This window comes from Danaus plexippus, chromosome 24 (genome assembly GCF_018135715.1).
Source record: "Danaus plexippus chromosome 24, MEX_DaPlex, whole genome shotgun sequence".
Classification (NCBI taxonomy): Eukaryota; Metazoa; Arthropoda; class Insecta; order Lepidoptera; family Nymphalidae; genus Danaus; species Danaus plexippus.
Genome location: NC_083552.1, coordinates 3,216,371 through 3,235,543, shown reverse-complemented (window position 1 = coordinate 3,235,543; position 19,173 = coordinate 3,216,371). Strand labels below are relative to the sequence as shown.

Below are 19,173 nucleotides of genomic sequence, written 5' to 3'. Positions count from 1 at the left end.
TTTTATGTTAATACGAATTTACATACATATATTTAAAAATCGTGTTTCTGTGTTCCTTTTCTAATGTGGGAAGCGTAGTTCAGATAAAAACAAGTTTACATATAATTATTCTACAATAATAACTTAGTCATTATTTATATACATATGTATGTTGAGAGACCAAAATATTAAAATTTGTTTAGTTTTTAATAAATAAAATCTCTTCCATTTTCTATGAGATAGTAAAACAGTATTTAATGGACTATAAAAATAAATTGAAGTGAATGACAGCATTTCCTTTTATATAAATTAAAAAAAAATTATGAACGTTCAAGAAATTAAGAGAAATATATGAATAAATAATAGTCGTAGTGGCCTAGAGGTTAAAGAACCGCCTCTCATGCGTGAGGGCGCGGGTTCGAAACCTGGCAAGTACCAATGTGATTTTTCCTAGTCATATGTACTTTCTAAGAGTATTTAGACACCACTGACACACGGTGAAGGAAAACATCGTGAGGAAACCTGGACTTATAATTTCAAATTATAAGTTTGAAATCGCCAACCCGTCTTGAGCAAGCGTGCGATTAATGCTCTAACCTTCTACATGTGAGAAGAGGCCTTTGCTCAGCAGTGGGCTCCGATAGGCTGATGATGAAGATGATGATGATAATATGTATAAATATTGTCTCCATAGATATTTTATCTTCATAATTTTATACACTCTTTTGTAAAAAGGGTTGCCAACTTTTAGAAAATTTAAATTTAACACAGGAATTTCTCAGCTAGGAAGATGGAAATAAAAATTCAATGTGCTCGGAGTAAACTATCTTTATTTCACAAAAAATAAAACACCAATTAAAATACATTTTTTTTTTAAATATTATTCATGGTTAGATTACTTGTATATTAATCGTACAGACGCGGTCTATTTCATATAAACTAATACCTAAGATCGTTCCACCATCTTTATTGTCACATTATTGTCAGATGTAGACCGCGTAACAAACTTTTATTAAACTTAACTAATTACGATTACATGTTAAAGAGATATAGACAAGTTACGAATATACTGTCGTTTTTTTTTCATCTGTCAGATATGTCAGTAATATGTTTAATCAGTGTCCAACGATATCATCTGTAGGTTAAATAAGATATGTAAATGCGAAATCTAAGTACAATAATATTAAATTTAACAATTAAAACATCTATAGTTACTGCAATACGCGTACCGCTACACGGTCCTAAGTTAAATAAAAAATAATTTGTACAACATGGGAATATTTATAGAAAATAATATATAAATTAATGTATAGCTAAATCGTAGGATGGGACTGTTTCTCCGTCAATAAATTGAAGAATGAATTTGACTAGCTTAAAGCCGTAATACATATGTTATAGTTAAAGCCAACTTCATAGTCTGTAAGGTTTTGTCGACGATCATCGCCGTATCTTATAGTCAAGATATATAGACAATATATAACTAGCACATAAATAGTTAACAACACTCTTAAATACAATGATGGCAACTGTTTTCGCTCTGTCAACTGCGTCGCCGCCATCTTGATATGAGCGATAGTGCGGCCATTTTGTGAGATATGTTGCATTACGAGAATTTTTTACGTCATATTAGTAGTGAGAGAGCTCAGCTAGTTTATAAGATAGATAACTTGAAATATTTAAATGTAGTTAAAGCATTTTTTTTTGTCGGTTCAGTTCAGTATTAGGTTATCGAATATAAATGCACCGAGGTACATTTGTCATCGGACACCGCTCTGAACGCGAACCAGCCGTCCTTCAGGCTTTTACGGGACAAACTTAGCGTCTAGTCACAACAACAGTTATACATTGAAGCTAATGTGTTAAATTATTGTATAATCCAGCGAATAGTAGTAATTTCACCAAGCTTACAATTACAAGGATTACGTAATTTTATGCTAAGACATGAATAATATAAGTTTCTTTGGTTAGAAACTAGAATTAATACAATGTTTATTTTAAAATTGCAATCTACCGCTACAATCCATGTAATATATAATTTTATTGTCAATAGTATTATTGTCTACGTTAGATTTTATATAAATAAATGGGCTAAAAATATAAAATATGAATAAAATTCATGATTTAGATATTAAAAAACATTCAAAAGATTAATTTAAAACCTTAATATCTAAAAGGTAACGTTGTAAAATATATAATAAATCAGCTACTAGCGTTCGTGTTACCGGATAAAGCAAACGTATTGTCGGATTTTGTATCTAAATTATTTAAGTATATTCAAAACGAAGAAATATATTATTATATATGTTGAATCAATATGTTTTATAAAATTTTAGTAAATTTAAATATTATATATATTAAATATCAACATTATCGTCCTTCAGTGACATGCCAGAACATTGAATTTGTAACCGCCATTAAATAAATATTATATTAAAATGTTTAATGTCATATATTTTCAAACATTCCTAAACTACTAATACAAAGAATTGTAAACTTTTTATTATTATTATTATTATTTTTTTAAATTTCTTATTGTCCGTTCGATGTCTTCTCCAAAATTGACCGGTGCATGTAATTGATCTTGTAATAATGGAGAAAACTGTATTGTCATATGTAAGTTCCACAGATATTAAATACTATACTAACAGCCTAACGCTGTAATACAATTGAAACGCTAATCTTATATCTATATAAATATAATGCGATCGTAAATTTTGGTTAAATATCGCATATCTATAGACGAAAAGAAAAACAAATTTTATAATTATAAAAAATATTGCGATAGAAGGAACGCACGAAGCTCGGTTCTGAGTTTTCTAGCTAAGCGAAGATATGCTTCAGATATGGAAAGTTACCGGTTGAGAATTAAGCCCGGATTTACTTCTGGATACTTCTGGAATGTTCTCGATCGTTCTGGAATATCCTGTCCGTTTCAATAGCCGTACGGTACGTATTCAGGTAGTACGTAATCTAAGTACGGGTGGTAGAATGTTCGGCGGACTGGTGGTAGCATCACGTCGGAGTAACGAGAGAATTGGGATACCTGACGGCTGTTGGTTTGAGGTTTCCTGTAATTAATTAGAATATTAGAAGGAATTACAATAATAGGTTCATAATAGGATGTATGATTCATAATATTTTCTCCGAACGATCCCGCAGAATCTATATCAAGCCCTCACAGATTATAATCGAATGGTAATTCCAAAGCCTAAATTTTATTTCGTATATATATTCGCTCGTGACATTTTATATAAATCAACCACAATATTATCTGTATCAAATCTAATTAAATTCAGCCAGTCACAGCAGTTCGTCAGTTGAATTAGACATTAATTGGAACCAAATAATTGGGTTAGCATAAATTAATATAGTTGCATAGGTGTGATTAGTGTGACATATTATGCGTTGTTCGTAGCATATTTAGTTACGAACTAATTTGAACAAGACAATCAAAATACAAAATATACCTACTTTTTAATTTACTATTTACGCATTCGTTTCATAAAAAATTTAAAAGCCTTCAGATTTTTTGTGCTATTTTCACCTTTACAGCGAATTAATCGATAGATTAAATCAGATTGTCAATATAAATATCAAAACTTAAACATATTATGGCTCTATAATCTTTAACTATTTCTGAAAATTTAGAAATCCGTTAGAAAAAAAAAATTAATTCAATAATTAAATTAATATCAACAAGTTTTTATAGATTACAGTTAATCGAACTGGCGAATAAATAAAACAACCTAAATCGTAAACAAAATAATGCGAGTGATGAAACTTAATGTATTTTAAATCTGTTTTACGAGCGTGTAATCGATCAGGCTTGAGGGTAGCCGCACAATTCATGAGGATTTTATGTGCTTGTTAAAACAACACCGTAATGGTCGGTCCATGACTTGCTTAAAGTGGTTTCCCTTGCTCGACTCCAAATAATTAAGCCTCCATTATTAGGAAGGATCATTTGCAATTAATTATATGGAACAAATTTACTAATACTGTAAACGGCAAATCGTTGTGCCATGGATTTGAAGCGTTTAAAAGATTGTTTTATGCTTATGACATATTTGTTTTGAGATTATGATTACTTACTTTCCGTGTCCTGGCTGCCAATGAGCACCTCCTTCATCAGCGTACTCCAAGTTCTGCAAACCCCTCGGTTCCTGTTCACCGTAAGTCCCATACACGTAGTCGTCACCCCTGGCAACAAATATATGTGTGAAAAGAAAAAAGTTATTATAATATGAAATCCTATAAATAGTTTAGTTACAGACACAATCACAATAAATGATAAATGATATATATATATATAATTGTGTCTGTAACTAAACTATTTATAGGATTTCTTCTTAACCAAATTTTTAGACTGAGTTCAAAGAGAATTGAATAATGTATGCTTAAAACTCCTTTGGTGAACAAAAACAGGTTCACCTCTCGTATCTATCACTAAATTCTCAACGATATATTACTATTAACTATTTGAAACTTTATGTTAAATTGCCATATGTATAATGCATAAATTCAGCTCCCATCCTTTCATTTTTACGAAATATTTGCTTTATAACTTTGGTTGAATATGCTTTATATTTAAGTTACATCTTTTATATATAAAAGAGAGTCGTGTTAGTGTAACTTATTATAACTCAAGACCGGCTGTACGGGTTTGGCTGAAAATAGGCAGAGAGGTAGCTTAGAACCAGGAGAAGGATAAGATGCTTTTCATAGTATCGAAAAAGAGAAAAAATAAGTTGATAAAATCCTTGTAAATTGCTGTCTTAAAGGAGGAACAGTTGTCGCATGGGCAGCTATAAATTTCTAATTCTGAAACTAACGCAGACGAAGTCGCGTGCAAAAACTATTTATGTATATAATTGATAGGTGTTTTTTAGCAAGTACAGCTTGACAAACAAAATTAAGGTTAAGCTTCATACATATAAGGTTCTCAATCCAATCACAAAATGGTTTTCCATTTATTGCTTGTTGATATCACTGCGATTGAAAATATACGACACAACATTGTGATATTCAATAAATATCGTATGAAATGAAATCTGTCGTTCGAAGTAAATCGATTTGAGATAAATCATTCGCAATTTGTATTCAACACGCTCTAAGGATTCTGAAGTCGTTGCCAAGTTCTCCGCCAGTGGTACCAACTGACTCGAGAATCCTACACAGCTCACTCGATTGGTTAATGATAGTTCAGTGAGTTGAAATTCTAATGGCCAAGATATTATAAGGTAATTTGAAATTTATGATTGAGAATAAATTGAAAAACTTTTGATATCTCTGTTAATTATTTTTCTGTTTGAATTCACGAGTATTTTGGATTAAAATATGTACTATAGAAAGATAATAGATATAGTTTCCTATTTTAAGTGAAATTTTAAGTTCTTCATTTTGCGGAACAAGTGGTGACAGAATTTTCAGGTCAGAACAAGTGCTTCCAATATGACCTAGATACGATAGACGGAATGAGTCGTAAAGCGTAATGTGCTTTTCGAAGTACATAGATCAAAAAGTTATTTTCAATAATATTTACATTAATAAAGGTAGGACGAGGTTTGGTCGGTTATTGAGTTTAAATTGTTATTTTAATTGTTAAAATAATAATAATAATATAAACATTAAAATTAAATAATTTTTGTTCATTATATTTCTTACCGCACTTTCTAAGGCGCGACTATTATACGGTTACTCGACTCTGTTTCCGGTTTTAAGTTCTTTCAGTTTGTTTCGAGAATATTTTAATTTAATGCTGTGAAAGCTAAATAAACGAGTTAAGGATTGTCGGATTATCGGGTAGCCGTTTTCCCTTGGACAAGGGGGAATGGGGATGAATCTAACTCCTACAAACGACAAAAGATTATAACAAAAAAATAATCTTTCTTGATTCAAAAGAAATACTTATAATATTCCTAATAGCATAAAGTAAGTATAACCTTGTTTCAAATAATAACAAAAATACATCATTTTTACTTAGAAATTACGTTTTCTTTGCAGAATATTTAATATTAGCTGTTATTATTAAATAACACTGTCCTAAGAAAATTTAAAGAAATCTCAGAATGACAGAAATAGTTTTTAAAAAATTGAATGAGTTTATAAAAATACGTTTTTTTGATACTGTTATATATATATATATATTTATCGTGTCCTTAAATAAAATGAATAAACATCTACTTATATCTTAAATTTAAAAAAAGGTCATAATATATTATTGATTTAAACATCGGCATAATATCGTGTGCCTTGTTTTTACTGTAAGAAAAAACATACAATGACATTAATATTATTGAATATTAAAATGTCCCTTACCCTCGTCCAGCGGCAATCTCTTTTAGTTCTTGTTTTTGCTCCGTTTCATATTTCCTCTGTAATTCACGAACATGTTCTTGTCGGATTAGCTTTTTCAGCGCTTCGAATCTGCAACCACAGCGCTTTATTATATAAAATTAACGAAGTTTTACTCGGAGAATAACGTTAAGTTCGCTCGCTAAAGATTAATCTCTGACATTTCTAAAATGGTGGCTTTAGCAAGAAATTAAGGAAAATATGTTTTTAAAATAAAGAATTATTTTTAAAATACGTTTATATACGCAATTATAATGTTTAAAAGATAATCTGGTGTAAAAGGATCAATCATATTCTTGATTCATAATTTGTGCAAAGGAATTTAGACTTTTTGGTTATAAAGTTGGAATCCTAGAATATTACCTGTCTCTCTGAGGTGGAACCATGAAAGTGGAACCTCCCCGTTGTCTAGAGGGGCCGGAGTAACGCAGCACCTTGCCAGACGCTTGAGGCACGTTCAGCATACCAAACATCTGATATAAAAGGTATGAAACAAAATTAGTACATTATACATTTGAGACAAGTAAGAATAATTATTTGATGAGAAATAAGACTTCGGTGAGTATTCATTGAAATTAAACTTGATTAACTATTATTTGATTTTTTTAGGTTTTGCAACAGGATATATAGCTTGTCTGGATATTTTTTTCGATTAACCTCTTATATATTTCATATATTTATTAACTCGGAACATACACTACACTATTCGTAATATTATTTTTTGTTTGCAAAAATATAACACATGCAAAAAGCGACCATTACGTTTATATATACATATATATAATAGGATTCAATAGCTCAATTGTATTCAGATGTAGTAAATAAAGTCTTCATAGGAAATGTCCAAATAGAAGGTAGAAAGTAAAGTCTAAAATATTTTTTTGTATTAATGGTCCTGAATATAAAGGCATCTCATATTGTATGTACGTAATTATTTATGTTAATTATAGCAGTGACAATTTATGTTTAATTATTACGAAGAATCCATCCTTATTTATATTTTCTGTGGATAATCCCGATGACATTCGAAACTGCGGTATGCAACTAGTTTTGAATGAAAATCAAAATGTCCCAAAACAATGCATTCCGATTCCCTAATACATCCATACTTGTGTATGAAAAGCGTCATCAATGAAGCCATTGCGGGCGTTATTGAACAGGTCAAACTGGGTTTAAATAGGTCAAGTTTAACGGAGCTGTGACGACTACAGTCTGGATGTTATTACGGGAATGATGAAACAATTCTATGTACATATATATATATACACACACCCACACACATATATATATATATAGTTCATGAATTGTATTCACGTTGATATAATTTCGATTAAAGGAAACTGATGTTTTAGATTTTGATATATTAATTATTATTATTACAAGTATAGAAAAATATATCTCTTAACATATTGACTACATATGATCTGTAGATACTTGGTACACTTCATTATAAACTCCCTCTTAAGTGCTCCCTGCTTAATTCTTACTTAATATGAACCTGCTAGGTGTTGAGCCAGACTTCGTTTCCATCAATTCTAACGGTTTAATTAAGGTGAAAGGTTGAAATAGGTCAAGTTTAACAGAGCGCCCCCGGGTATAACCATAGCATGTGACCTCTGGCTTGCTTTTTATAGAGCGATGGATCTAAAATAATCCACATCCTTACTTATTTATTATAAGTAAAGTTGTGTCGAAACTACGGATTACTGTACTGATGCTCTTGGAATTTAAATACATGAAGTGTACATAAATATTAAAAAGAAAAGGTAAACAATTAATCTGACATAATATGATATGAAAGTTTTAATGAACTTCAAATTAAATTAAATATTTTTCTTCAAACACACCAACAGAAAATTACGCAACACCTGTAATGTTTATTTGTTTTTGCTTTTTAATTATTTTCAGTCGCTCCTTGTGCCAGTTCCTTTGTTTTTGACTGAATAAAGTTCAACAAAGTTTCTTATTATTATGAAAGAAAAAAAAAACAAAAAAAAAAAAAATTATAAATGCCACAACTTTCGTAAAATTATTCTGTAATTGCAAAATTACGATTATGTTATAATATTTAAAGAATATGAATTATTTGTTTTTTTTTTATTATTTTTATTTGAAGATTTAGTCGAAATATTATGTTGGCTAGAGTATTTTATTTCCTGGAAAATTTTATTATTTAATGTTCTCTAATTTAAGAATCGTTAGAGTTAATAAAAAAATAAACTCTCGTTTGACGATCTAAATCTCAATATCTCAATGATTTTACGATATTTTTGTCACTCATAATCTTAAGAATATTTTTTTTTATCAATAAAATATTTTTTACCAAAAATCATTAGAAACTTTGCTAATGTCATGTAAAAATAAAATGAGATTTCACAAAGTATAATACAAAGACATACATCTGACCTACATTAAATTAATGAAAAATGGAATTAAAACACAGAATAATATGAACTAAACAATGGAAGCGTCATGATTGACAAAGCAAAGGAAATAGCTTCAGAGAATAAAGATGATATTAAGGATAACGATTTGTAAAGACGCTGTAGGTGTAATAAATTAGGAAACATTGCTGACAGCTCTGATCTTTATATTATTTACCATAAAATTTTTCCGGACGAATTATTTTCAAATCGTTTTATTTATCTAAATGTTAAGATGGAATAACTTAAAAATATGCAGAAAAAAATGTAGATTTTTTTTTATTACTTTAACTATTTAAGTACGTTTGTGTTTCCTAACAGCAATAACTCAATCGATTAAATTAAATAAGCGTTAATATATATTGAATAGAGATGGGTTTTCATTCAGAAAGGTACGTATCGGACCTGAATAAAAATATTGTTTATTAAAGATATACCTATATAAAAATATTAAGTCACGCCTTATTTGAAATTCAAGACTATTTTATTTTAAAGAATAAAATGATTGGATTTTTTTTTTATCAGGGATGTTGAAATGTATTAAATCCCATCTCGATAAGCACGACGTTAGGTCTTAAGACACAATTAGTGTGTTCTGCGTTCAACCAGAAGTACTTACGCGAGAGTATTAAGAACTCATTGGCAGCAAATGAAAAATAAAAAGACAAACTAAAAGGCTCTAAAAATCGTCTTTTTTCGTTTAATAATAAAAATCTGAAATTAATATACGAATGATTAAAATGTGAGCAGAATATTATTTAAATAATACAAAGCAGGGTTTAGTTAATAGTTAGATCTATATTGTTCTTGCGTAACTAATATAATAATTATATATTAAATAAATTAAGATATGGTTATATGAAAGTTTAAAAACAAATAGTAAAAAATACATTAAAGAAACATTTATTAACTCATTATTTCATCATCACGGACTTGTGACTTTCAGAGGTTTCATAGTTGTGAAGTTTGTTGTCGAGGGAAACAGAAGATTACATCGCAATTTTTAGGCAGTTTATTTTGTTTTTCGGCTTCCTTTAAATACTTCCAGATATCCCAAATATTACACCCATAGCTGGACATAAAGTAAACATCTCGAAAATTTTAACACGTGAATTATCCAGACGAGATGACACTAAAGCTGTGTGATTAGAAATGTGTGGGGTTTAAATAAATAGTTTCCTGTGAAAATGTTCTTATAGGAAGAAATTTGTAATACTTTATCTGAAATCTTTAACAAAAACAGAAGACATTGTTTTTAAAATGACGTATGCATTTTGTTTTGAGGAAATGCCGTAATTATAATGCTTTTTTTTGTAATAGAAAAATGTTCTCTCTTAAATAGATTAAGGATATATACGTCTGATATAACATACTTATATCTTTAGTCACAAAAAAAATATTTCTTTTATGATTTTTCATGAATTTTTGATACAATTTATGTTTTGTGTGTAGCAAATTTACCTCGCCATAGTCGGGAGTACGCACGACGTTCGGAGGCGCTTTTGTGATGACCCGGCCGTAAGCTTCCCTTGGGATGGGTGGGTACTGGTATCTGAATCTGGAGAAAAAAATTAATAGTATAAATACAAAATAATACCTATATATATATATAACCTTAAACCTACAACCTTTTTGCAAAATAGGCGTGATAAGAGTGTTATATTATATTTCATAAAAAACACAAAGATGAATATTTTTTATAGTAAAGTATTGTTAAATAGCTGTTATCCACCTTGCTTTATTCGTTTCCGTAAAGTTACGGAAGTTTGTTACAGAAAATGTCGACCCAGCAGTAGTTAGCACAATACCTGCATTGTTTTATAAGCCGACGCCGTTGGTAGCAAGGAATGTGTCAATGAGATTAACCAAGTGAAAGGAAATTATTAATTACGTAAAAAAAGTTTCTATATTTTTTTTATCTCTTATTAGGTTTCATTAATTTAAATTTTACTTACAAATTTTGGACAAGGGACGTATGCATACATCAAAATTGAGAGCAAATTAGATGATCACATAACATGAGTCGGGAAAGTTTTTACCCCTATTTGAAAAAATATACATTTATATATATGTGCACATAAATGTACAAATGTATGCATTAGTATAGTTTTATTTTTAGTTTAATATCGACGTTAACAATAGTATGAGGAATTTTATATGTTATACACTAAAATAGTCTACTTTTCAGGATTTAACACTACATAGTACACCGCAGATTCCTGAATTTGGTGCGCCATCATCACCTCAAAACCTCAAATGAGATCGATAAAGCCCGCGCCCACTTCACTGATGCTGGTATATTCGAATCTATTTCTGAACGTACCGACAGCATAAAATATTTAATAAACTACATAAATATAACCGAACATGTAATTTGGAATGTACTTTGCCAGCCAATACATTATTTATTCTGACACTACGTAGGTGCTATTTGCTTGGGACCTGAAAATCGCCTACGCCTTCTGTCGACAGAAATACGAATAGCTTCTGTGTTTTTATCTGGAATATTTTCTTCACAAAATACATTGATAAGAACAAAGGATCCATTTATATTTAAACAATATAAAGTGGTAATTCATATTTCTTACTATGGCTATATTATTCTCGTTTTTATATAAATATCCATTTTATATAGTTTAGATAAAAAGGCTTAATAATTTTTTATTTTTTATTTATTTCTATTCTTTGCCCTCAACCTCGTGTATGTACATCATTTTTATCACAAACTTACATTTAAAACAGTCCACTTTCTTTATATTTGTATCATCTGTAAAAGTCAGTACAATTGGTGGGAGTTAAATAAAAATCTATATAAAATAGTCATCGACAATGCGAATATTGTACTGTTAACAAAAAAATTTTATGTGATGATTTAAATTAAATCAAATTATAGATGAGAATTGCATGACCATTTGTTAGCTAATGATTACGAGTACTTTATGAATATAAAAAAAATAAACTATATTTCCTTTTAGTGTTTTTAGGCGTATTTGAAATTGATATTCCTTCATGGTAGTGCAGTAAAACAAAGACGGGAAATATACATATATTAAATAATTGATTTTAGTAGTAATTTTTGAATTTTGTATTAAAGAAAGTGTACTCGTATAATGAGTTATTTGAGTTATAGATAAAAAAAATTTCTCAAGATTTTTAAATATAGAATCGTTTTATTCACAAAATAAAAAAAAATTAAAAAAAAAAATATAAGTCCGTACAACTAACTATACATTAGTATATCCTTAATTTTTTTATTAATGCATCATCCGACTGACTAAAAATGTGACTCAATAAATAGTTGATGAATTGAGTTATAAATGAATGAAGTAACATATTGTTGCATTCATATCATATAAAAAAGATAATTTTAAATATAAATTTCAATTAGTATCTATTTAAATTAAAATCAGACGTCCATATCTGTTGAAATAAAATGATTGTGTTATGTGAAACTGTTCGAATTAATGCGTAATTAGTATTCGTATAATGTTTCCACCTCTCATTCATGATATTATTAAAATAAGGCACAATTTCGAATTCATTCAAACATTAATTTTAAGCATTATCTTCAGGTGTCATTTTATTAAAAGTAATTGTAGTGGTAGGAAAAGAGGTATAATAGGAGTAATGTAAAGTAAACACATATAAAAAAACACTCACACTAACGCAAGAACTTATGCAAAATTATTAAATACAAATCACACTCAACTATTGTGTTTTTTTATTACACATTCAATCGACAAACCTGTTTTTTTATACTGCGTTTATTGGAAACTGTGTTGCCACAACAATTAATTGCATTTCAATTTTTTTTTATATATACCTAATATATTAAATAAACTTTATCTCTAGAAATATTTTGTAATAATTCACCAAAGATATTCACTGATCCGAAAGATCGAAGTCTGATCAACGAAATATTTCATATTCGAATAATTAAATTGTAATTCTAAACAATTTCCATGTTGTATGTCATCCTGCTATATAGTTCGCTTCATATATGTGACGATGCAATCTCGGTCTAAGCATACAGATAGTAATCGTACCTACAAGTAAATTGCAGGTCACAGACTAAGCCGCTTAAAGCCGCTAGTTTCCAGAGTCATTAAAACTACATAATGTATCTTATTGCACAGCTAAATTTGATATCTGCTGTGTTGACAGAGCTGAAGTTTAGACGGACCTTGTTGAAAGTTCTAGAGTGGTTTTTGCCATGATATAGCGGACGAGGTTCTATCTTGTGTATTTTGTGTTTAAGTAAAGCATTAACCTCAGAATATAATATAGGTAATAGGTTGCATTTTATTTGAATTTGAATTAAATTACTATATATTAAGTGTAAAACTAACCAAATATTTAACAGAAAACATTATAACTGATATCTAAATACGATTTTCAAACGTGGAATTAATCTTATTTATTAATTATTAACATTGTAATTAATTTTTTTAAAGGATATTTATTATGTATATACAATTTAACAAAAGTTTTAAGTTTGAGTGACATTTATATATACTTTTTCATCCGTAAATTTTGACATACCATCGTATGTTTCACTGAGAATCTTTAATCGGCCGGGCTTCAGTGTAACGATGCATATTCGTACTACTGAGACTGCTAGAATGCTCCGTACTTATCTTCTTTACGGTACTTAAGGTCCATTCATGCTTCTAAAATACGTATTGTATTTAACAAAATACATGACATTCAGTTTCTTGAACAGAACGACATTTATTTAACAATAAAATAGTTCATTAATAATATATAAGAATTCGTATATATTGAAGTAATTGATATGCACTAGCTTACCTAAATTCTGTTATTTTTAAATTTTTATAATAAAATTTTTGTGAAAATATTAGGTATTATCTGGTAATACGCGGTGAATAAGTTGGACTTATCTTTTTTATGAAAGCTTGCGAATTTTAATTGAACTTTCAACATAACACTTTTGAATACCTACCAGATATTTTTTATATGCTTTTGTTTGAAAATTATTTAACGTTTAATTCATATTGTATTAAAATATCAATGGATTCGGAAGGCTCGTTATATTTATGAATTGATAAAGATATTAATTGTCCGAGTATATTCAATAAAAACCTTTCACAAATTAAGCAAGTCAGATCAGATAATGCTTTTATTAAAAAGAATAATTGGCAGAATAAAAATCTACCTAAATGAAAATCCTCCTGTGATACAAAAACTTCATTTAAAATTTAAATCTAAAAATATACGCTTTAAAGATTAATTTTATGTGTATCGATCATTTTCTTTTGGCGGTCGATGAAAAGGTTTTTACCCCTAGATACTGTTAAAAATACAATGAATTTAAAATAGCATACCTTTATAATACAAGGCTGTTTAATTTATGCCGAATGTAATTTGATGTTGTCTATAAAAAAAGTTCAACTGATAAGAATTTCAATTGTCAAACGTCAACAAAATGTCAGCTGAAATGTCAAAAGTTCTTTTGAAGATTTTCTTTTTATGTTTTCTCACAAACAACGTGTGACGTATCTATCTACCTTACATACATACGTTTTATGAATGCTTTGATTTTGATTGCTCATTGTTGCAGAAACTGAAGAGAATTTTATTTCAGAATACAAATTGTCGGTATTTTTGACGTTTTAAAACATTACCAAGAATAATTAGAGATGTTATGTTCTACAAGACTATTCTTGATTATCAGTCGTATTCAATAAAGAATATAGTTGTTATATAAAAAAAATATACTGGGTTTTTCAAGAAAAGGCCGTTTTTGATAAATGTTTATAGATTAAGGCGTCTCTTTACCTTGGAGCTGCCCGGGGCATTGCGGTGTAGACTGGCCACTCATTATACATGAGAGGGTCGCGGTATGAACTCACTTCGTTGATAATCTCTGGGGCCCGTGCTTGACGCTTGGAAAACCTGGTGACAAAATTATATCATACAATATAATGATAGAAGGTGCTTGTAGAATGAAGAAAGCTATTTATACACAGAATGACTTATTTATATATATATAACATTGAAATTAGTATTAATTGTATTAATGGAATACCATTCATTTAAAACATTTCAAGGTTATTCTAGGTCATGTACACATTGAACGAATTAGACTTCTAAAATATCTCTTCATAAATTTTCCTAATAACAGTTTTCGTTTAACAAAACAATTTAATTTTTTTTTTTTTAATGTATTTAAGTTTTGCTTCATAGATAAGGACGTAAGAATTTCGTTAGAGATAGAGTCAATTTACTTCTGCCTGGAAAAAGGATCTCTGTTGAAAGCCGAGGTGAAACTAGTAGTAATTATTTCGTAACTATTTTACTTGCAATCTATCGTTTAAAGTGATGTAATTTTTCTCTATTGTAGACGAAATTTATATTTAAAAAAAAACCGTCCCAAATTACTATAATACTGTAGCTCGAAATGTTACCTGATTTAAAAATTGTTTTTCTTTACTTAAAACTATTATTAAAAAAAAAAAAATTGTTTATTATTGGTTTGATGTGAGACCAAAATAAAATTTTCTTACTTTGATCCCTTCACTTTCCGACTAGCAACTTCTATCCTTCTATCTTACTTAGGAATTGACAACAACAATGCAATTTATATCACATAATCGAGTTACTTCCATCTCTCAATATCATTCCTGACTATTATATTGCAAACATAATACACTCTTAACCTATTTTACATTCTTTCTATTAAAAATACACAAGCTTTACATTGAACACTTCAAATATACGTAGGTGTATTTATAAGTAGGTTAAGTACGACTGTTTCTATGAATATTAAAATATATATTTTTAAATATTATTCGTTGAAGAAATTAAATAAATTTTTTTTTTTGTTCACATTTGTATGGAATCTATAGTCAAACGTATTTTGTGAAGAGCTAGGAAAACATTCGAGATATTCTCTTGACAACACATAAATTAAAGATAAAACTAAAATTATCTAAAGTATCATAATACCTTCACCTAATGTATTCAGTTTTTTTTACCATGAAATATTTAATTGTCTCTCTTTGAATCTATTCATTCTAAGGACACAAAAGAATTCTCGGCAGAACGAGAAGAATTATATACGTATTTGGGGTTGGGAGAATAATTTCTTGATAAACTTCTAGGAATTAAGTTACTCTAGAAATATGAATACTGAAAATAGATAATGATTGTAGATATATTATTTATTACGTTATTGTTGAACACCAAACAGTGCACTAAACGTTGCTAAACTGGAGAGATCAATATTACACATATTCTATGACTAAAAATAGATTTTGAACATGCAACAAGAACATAGGCCCTTATTACAATCATGTCAAGATTAACGCTATTATGAAGACGCTCGGTTGACAATCTGTTTATAATTCGATCAAGTCACAGCAATTTAAATTTGGAATAACTTAAGCCTGATAAATAATCTGTTGTACTACCTCTTTATATAATAAACACAAGATAACAATAACAGAATCATCATCACCAGTCTATTCGGTGCCCTATCCACAGTCGAACTAAGACCTCTTCTCGCATGGAGAAGCTTAGAGCACTAATCACCACGCTTGCTCATAGCAGATTGGCGATTTTAAACTTATAATTTGAAATTATAAGTCCAGGTAACCTCCTGATGTTTTCCTTTACCGCATGTCTGTGGTGTCTAAATACTTTTAGAAATTACATATAACTCGGAAAATGTCACATTGGGCATTTTTGCCAGGTCTCGAACCCACACCCTTGTGCACGAGCGGCGAGCCTTTGACCACTACGCCACCACAATAATAAAAATAGGGAACAAAATATTTAATACATTTTATTATTTGAAGGTACTCATTATCTCGTGTTTCCGAAGCTGGTCGTAGTTATTTACGTCAGGAAAGACGTCTGTTACTTTATCTATGTTAAAAGTAATATTAAAATAAGTTTGACATATGTTAACATTTGACATATGTCAAATATGACAACATACTGAAACTAATTTTATACGGGTTAGAATATAACCTTATAATTTCTGACCGTAAAATAGTCTCGGTTTTTCGGGATATACATATGATATAACGAATTGTATTTTTAAACTATAAGGCGTAGAAAACATTGAGTGAAAGCATTTTGTATTAAATTAATTTCAGTAACTTTGAACTATGTGTAACAATTCATATTACAGTATTAACATAAAATACCATAGATACTATCTTTCCCGATGAATCTCGTGGGATATTCCTGAGGAATGTCAGACATTACGCCATCTTAACGTAGGCGTTTTGATATCAAGTAAATTGATATTCCGAAATGTTAATTGTTAAATTGTTGGGAATTCTCTAAGATGTAATAATAATTTTAGCATTGTCTATGGATTATAAAAATTTGACTGTTTCAGCGAAATTTAAAGTTTTTTTTTTAATATAAACATCTTTATTACAATTGCGAGTTTCTGTTTGACCGGCTTTCTGAACTTGGAATTTTGCACAACGACAACATTTATCACGACCGCAACGTAGAAAGTTTTATTTTAAATTTCATATAAACCGCAGTATAACGAATTGATATATTGAATGTACATCTAAAATAATAACTGTACATTTTTAATTACATTTGTTGCAGATTTTTTTTTTAATTAAATGTATTACATTTTAAATATTTCCACGCTCTTTGTGGTCTGCGGCGAATGAATGAGCGGTTGAACAATTACAATCATTCAATACAATACTTTTTGAAGAACGAATGACATAAAAATTGAATTAAATAAAAATGGTTTTACTAGCTTTATGTTTTCAATGTATTTTATAATTTTATGATAGCTCTTGCAAAACTCCTTACAACTTTCCTCGTTTCGGTTAACCGCTGGCAGTGTATTTAATTTAGTTATGCCTTACATAGTTTTTTATCGGTTTTCTTACCTGAGGGCTGGGATGTAACAGTTTTAGCCGGTTTTATTAAACCAATTTTTAAAGGTAAGATGAAATTAATTATTATGTTTATTATTATTAGCTATGTATTCTGGTTTCATTTAAGTTTAGATAAAACTGAGAATATTCATATCAAAGTAATAAATAGCTATAGGATAAAATATTAACAGATTTTATTAGTTAAAAATTAATATTAATAGAATTATAATTCAATGTTACGTTTTTTTTTTAATTAGTTGATTGAGATTACATCAATTATTATTGCTCCTTCATATATAAAAGTAATATTTTGTAGAATACGTAAGTAAAGATAAATGAGAATACTTATCTAGGTTTTTTAATTTACGCAACTGAAAAAAACTCACAGCATTTTTCTAAATATACAGAGATTATTAAGTAAATTTGGAATAAACGGAAAATATTTGTCTTATAACGAAATTATGTTGAGCGATTTGTAATTCTAAGTCACAAAAAAAAAAAATACTTTCCTTGATAAGGTAGATAAATAACTTTGTTATATCTTAAGTTTCCATTCCTTGCCACCTTGTACAGTATATGCTTAGTTTAAAACCTCTTAGTGTTACTTAGTGTGGACTTAGTTTGAAGTAAACAGTTGCATTTTATTACCCCGGGGCCGTTGTTGCCAGGTTCTACAACATATTTAATATCCTACTATTTTTAGAACTCTTAATAACTTTATAAACTATACAAGTTAATATTACTTGTAACAACTGTAGCGGAAGTTTTGATATTCGCTCACGGTATCGCTGAAATTACGGCGGAATTTGTACTCGCCGTGTCAAGAGAATCCGCTGAGTTATGCTATACCTCAATGCTTAAATGGTCTCTGTTATATTATGAATGAGAAATTCACATTACATTTAAAGTTATGAACAAATTGACTATACTTTTACGATATATTAACTATAAATAAGATTGAATTTTTTTTTTAAACCTATTTGTATTTAGATAAAAAAAAAATTAACGAATTTGTAACTGTTTTTTAGATACTTAAATGTTTTATGATAAACATATTGTATATATATAAAGAAATATTTTTATTCAATAGAATGAAAGACCAATATAATGCGCTTAAACGTATCGTAAAAGCAAATACAATCATTTCACGCTCATAAGACGTAATTAAAATTAATAGTAAACATTTTTTTATGAATGTAAATTAGATTCGTGATAATATTACAATCATCAAAAGAATGCAATGTAAATAAAAATCTCAGAAGCCAAGGAAAATGGGACTAATGAGGAAAACTCACTTTCTTGTCAAAATGACGAAACAATTTTATAAGACACATAACAAAAGACAGAAACCTTTGTAACTTATTAAATTTTTCCCATCATATTCCGGGTTTTTTCTTTTATCCGCCTTATTTTCTAACATTCCGAATTAAACAAGCGTTTAAATTAAACGTCCGTGTTGTTACATATTTTCTAAGAAATCTTACTTTAGTACAATAAATCGTGTTTTACAACTTATACATGTAATTTTCCATATATAT

At 28.9% G+C, this 19,173-nt stretch overlaps 1 protein-coding gene across 1 annotated transcript in view; it reads right to left on the bottom strand.

Annotated features, from left to right (window-relative positions):
* Positions 1 to 791: 791 nt before the first annotated feature.
* The window catches only part of LOC116776015 (uncharacterized), a 41,552-nt gene continuing 23,170 nt past the window's right edge, over positions 792 to 19,173 (bottom strand). The window contains exons 3-8 of the mRNA XM_061524387.1: positions 14,556 to 14,672; positions 10,218 to 10,314; positions 6,697 to 6,806; positions 6,298 to 6,405; positions 4,072 to 4,179; positions 792 to 3,047 (exon numbers count right to left, since the gene is read on the bottom strand). Coding sequence (XP_061380371.1) covers positions 2,912 to 3,047; positions 4,072 to 4,179; positions 6,298 to 6,405; positions 6,697 to 6,806; positions 10,218 to 10,314; positions 14,556 to 14,672 — 676 coding nt within the window. The 3' untranslated portion in view covers positions 792 to 2,911. The remainder of the gene's footprint in view (positions 3,048 to 4,071; positions 4,180 to 6,297; positions 6,406 to 6,696; positions 6,807 to 10,217; positions 10,315 to 14,555; positions 14,673 to 19,173) is intronic.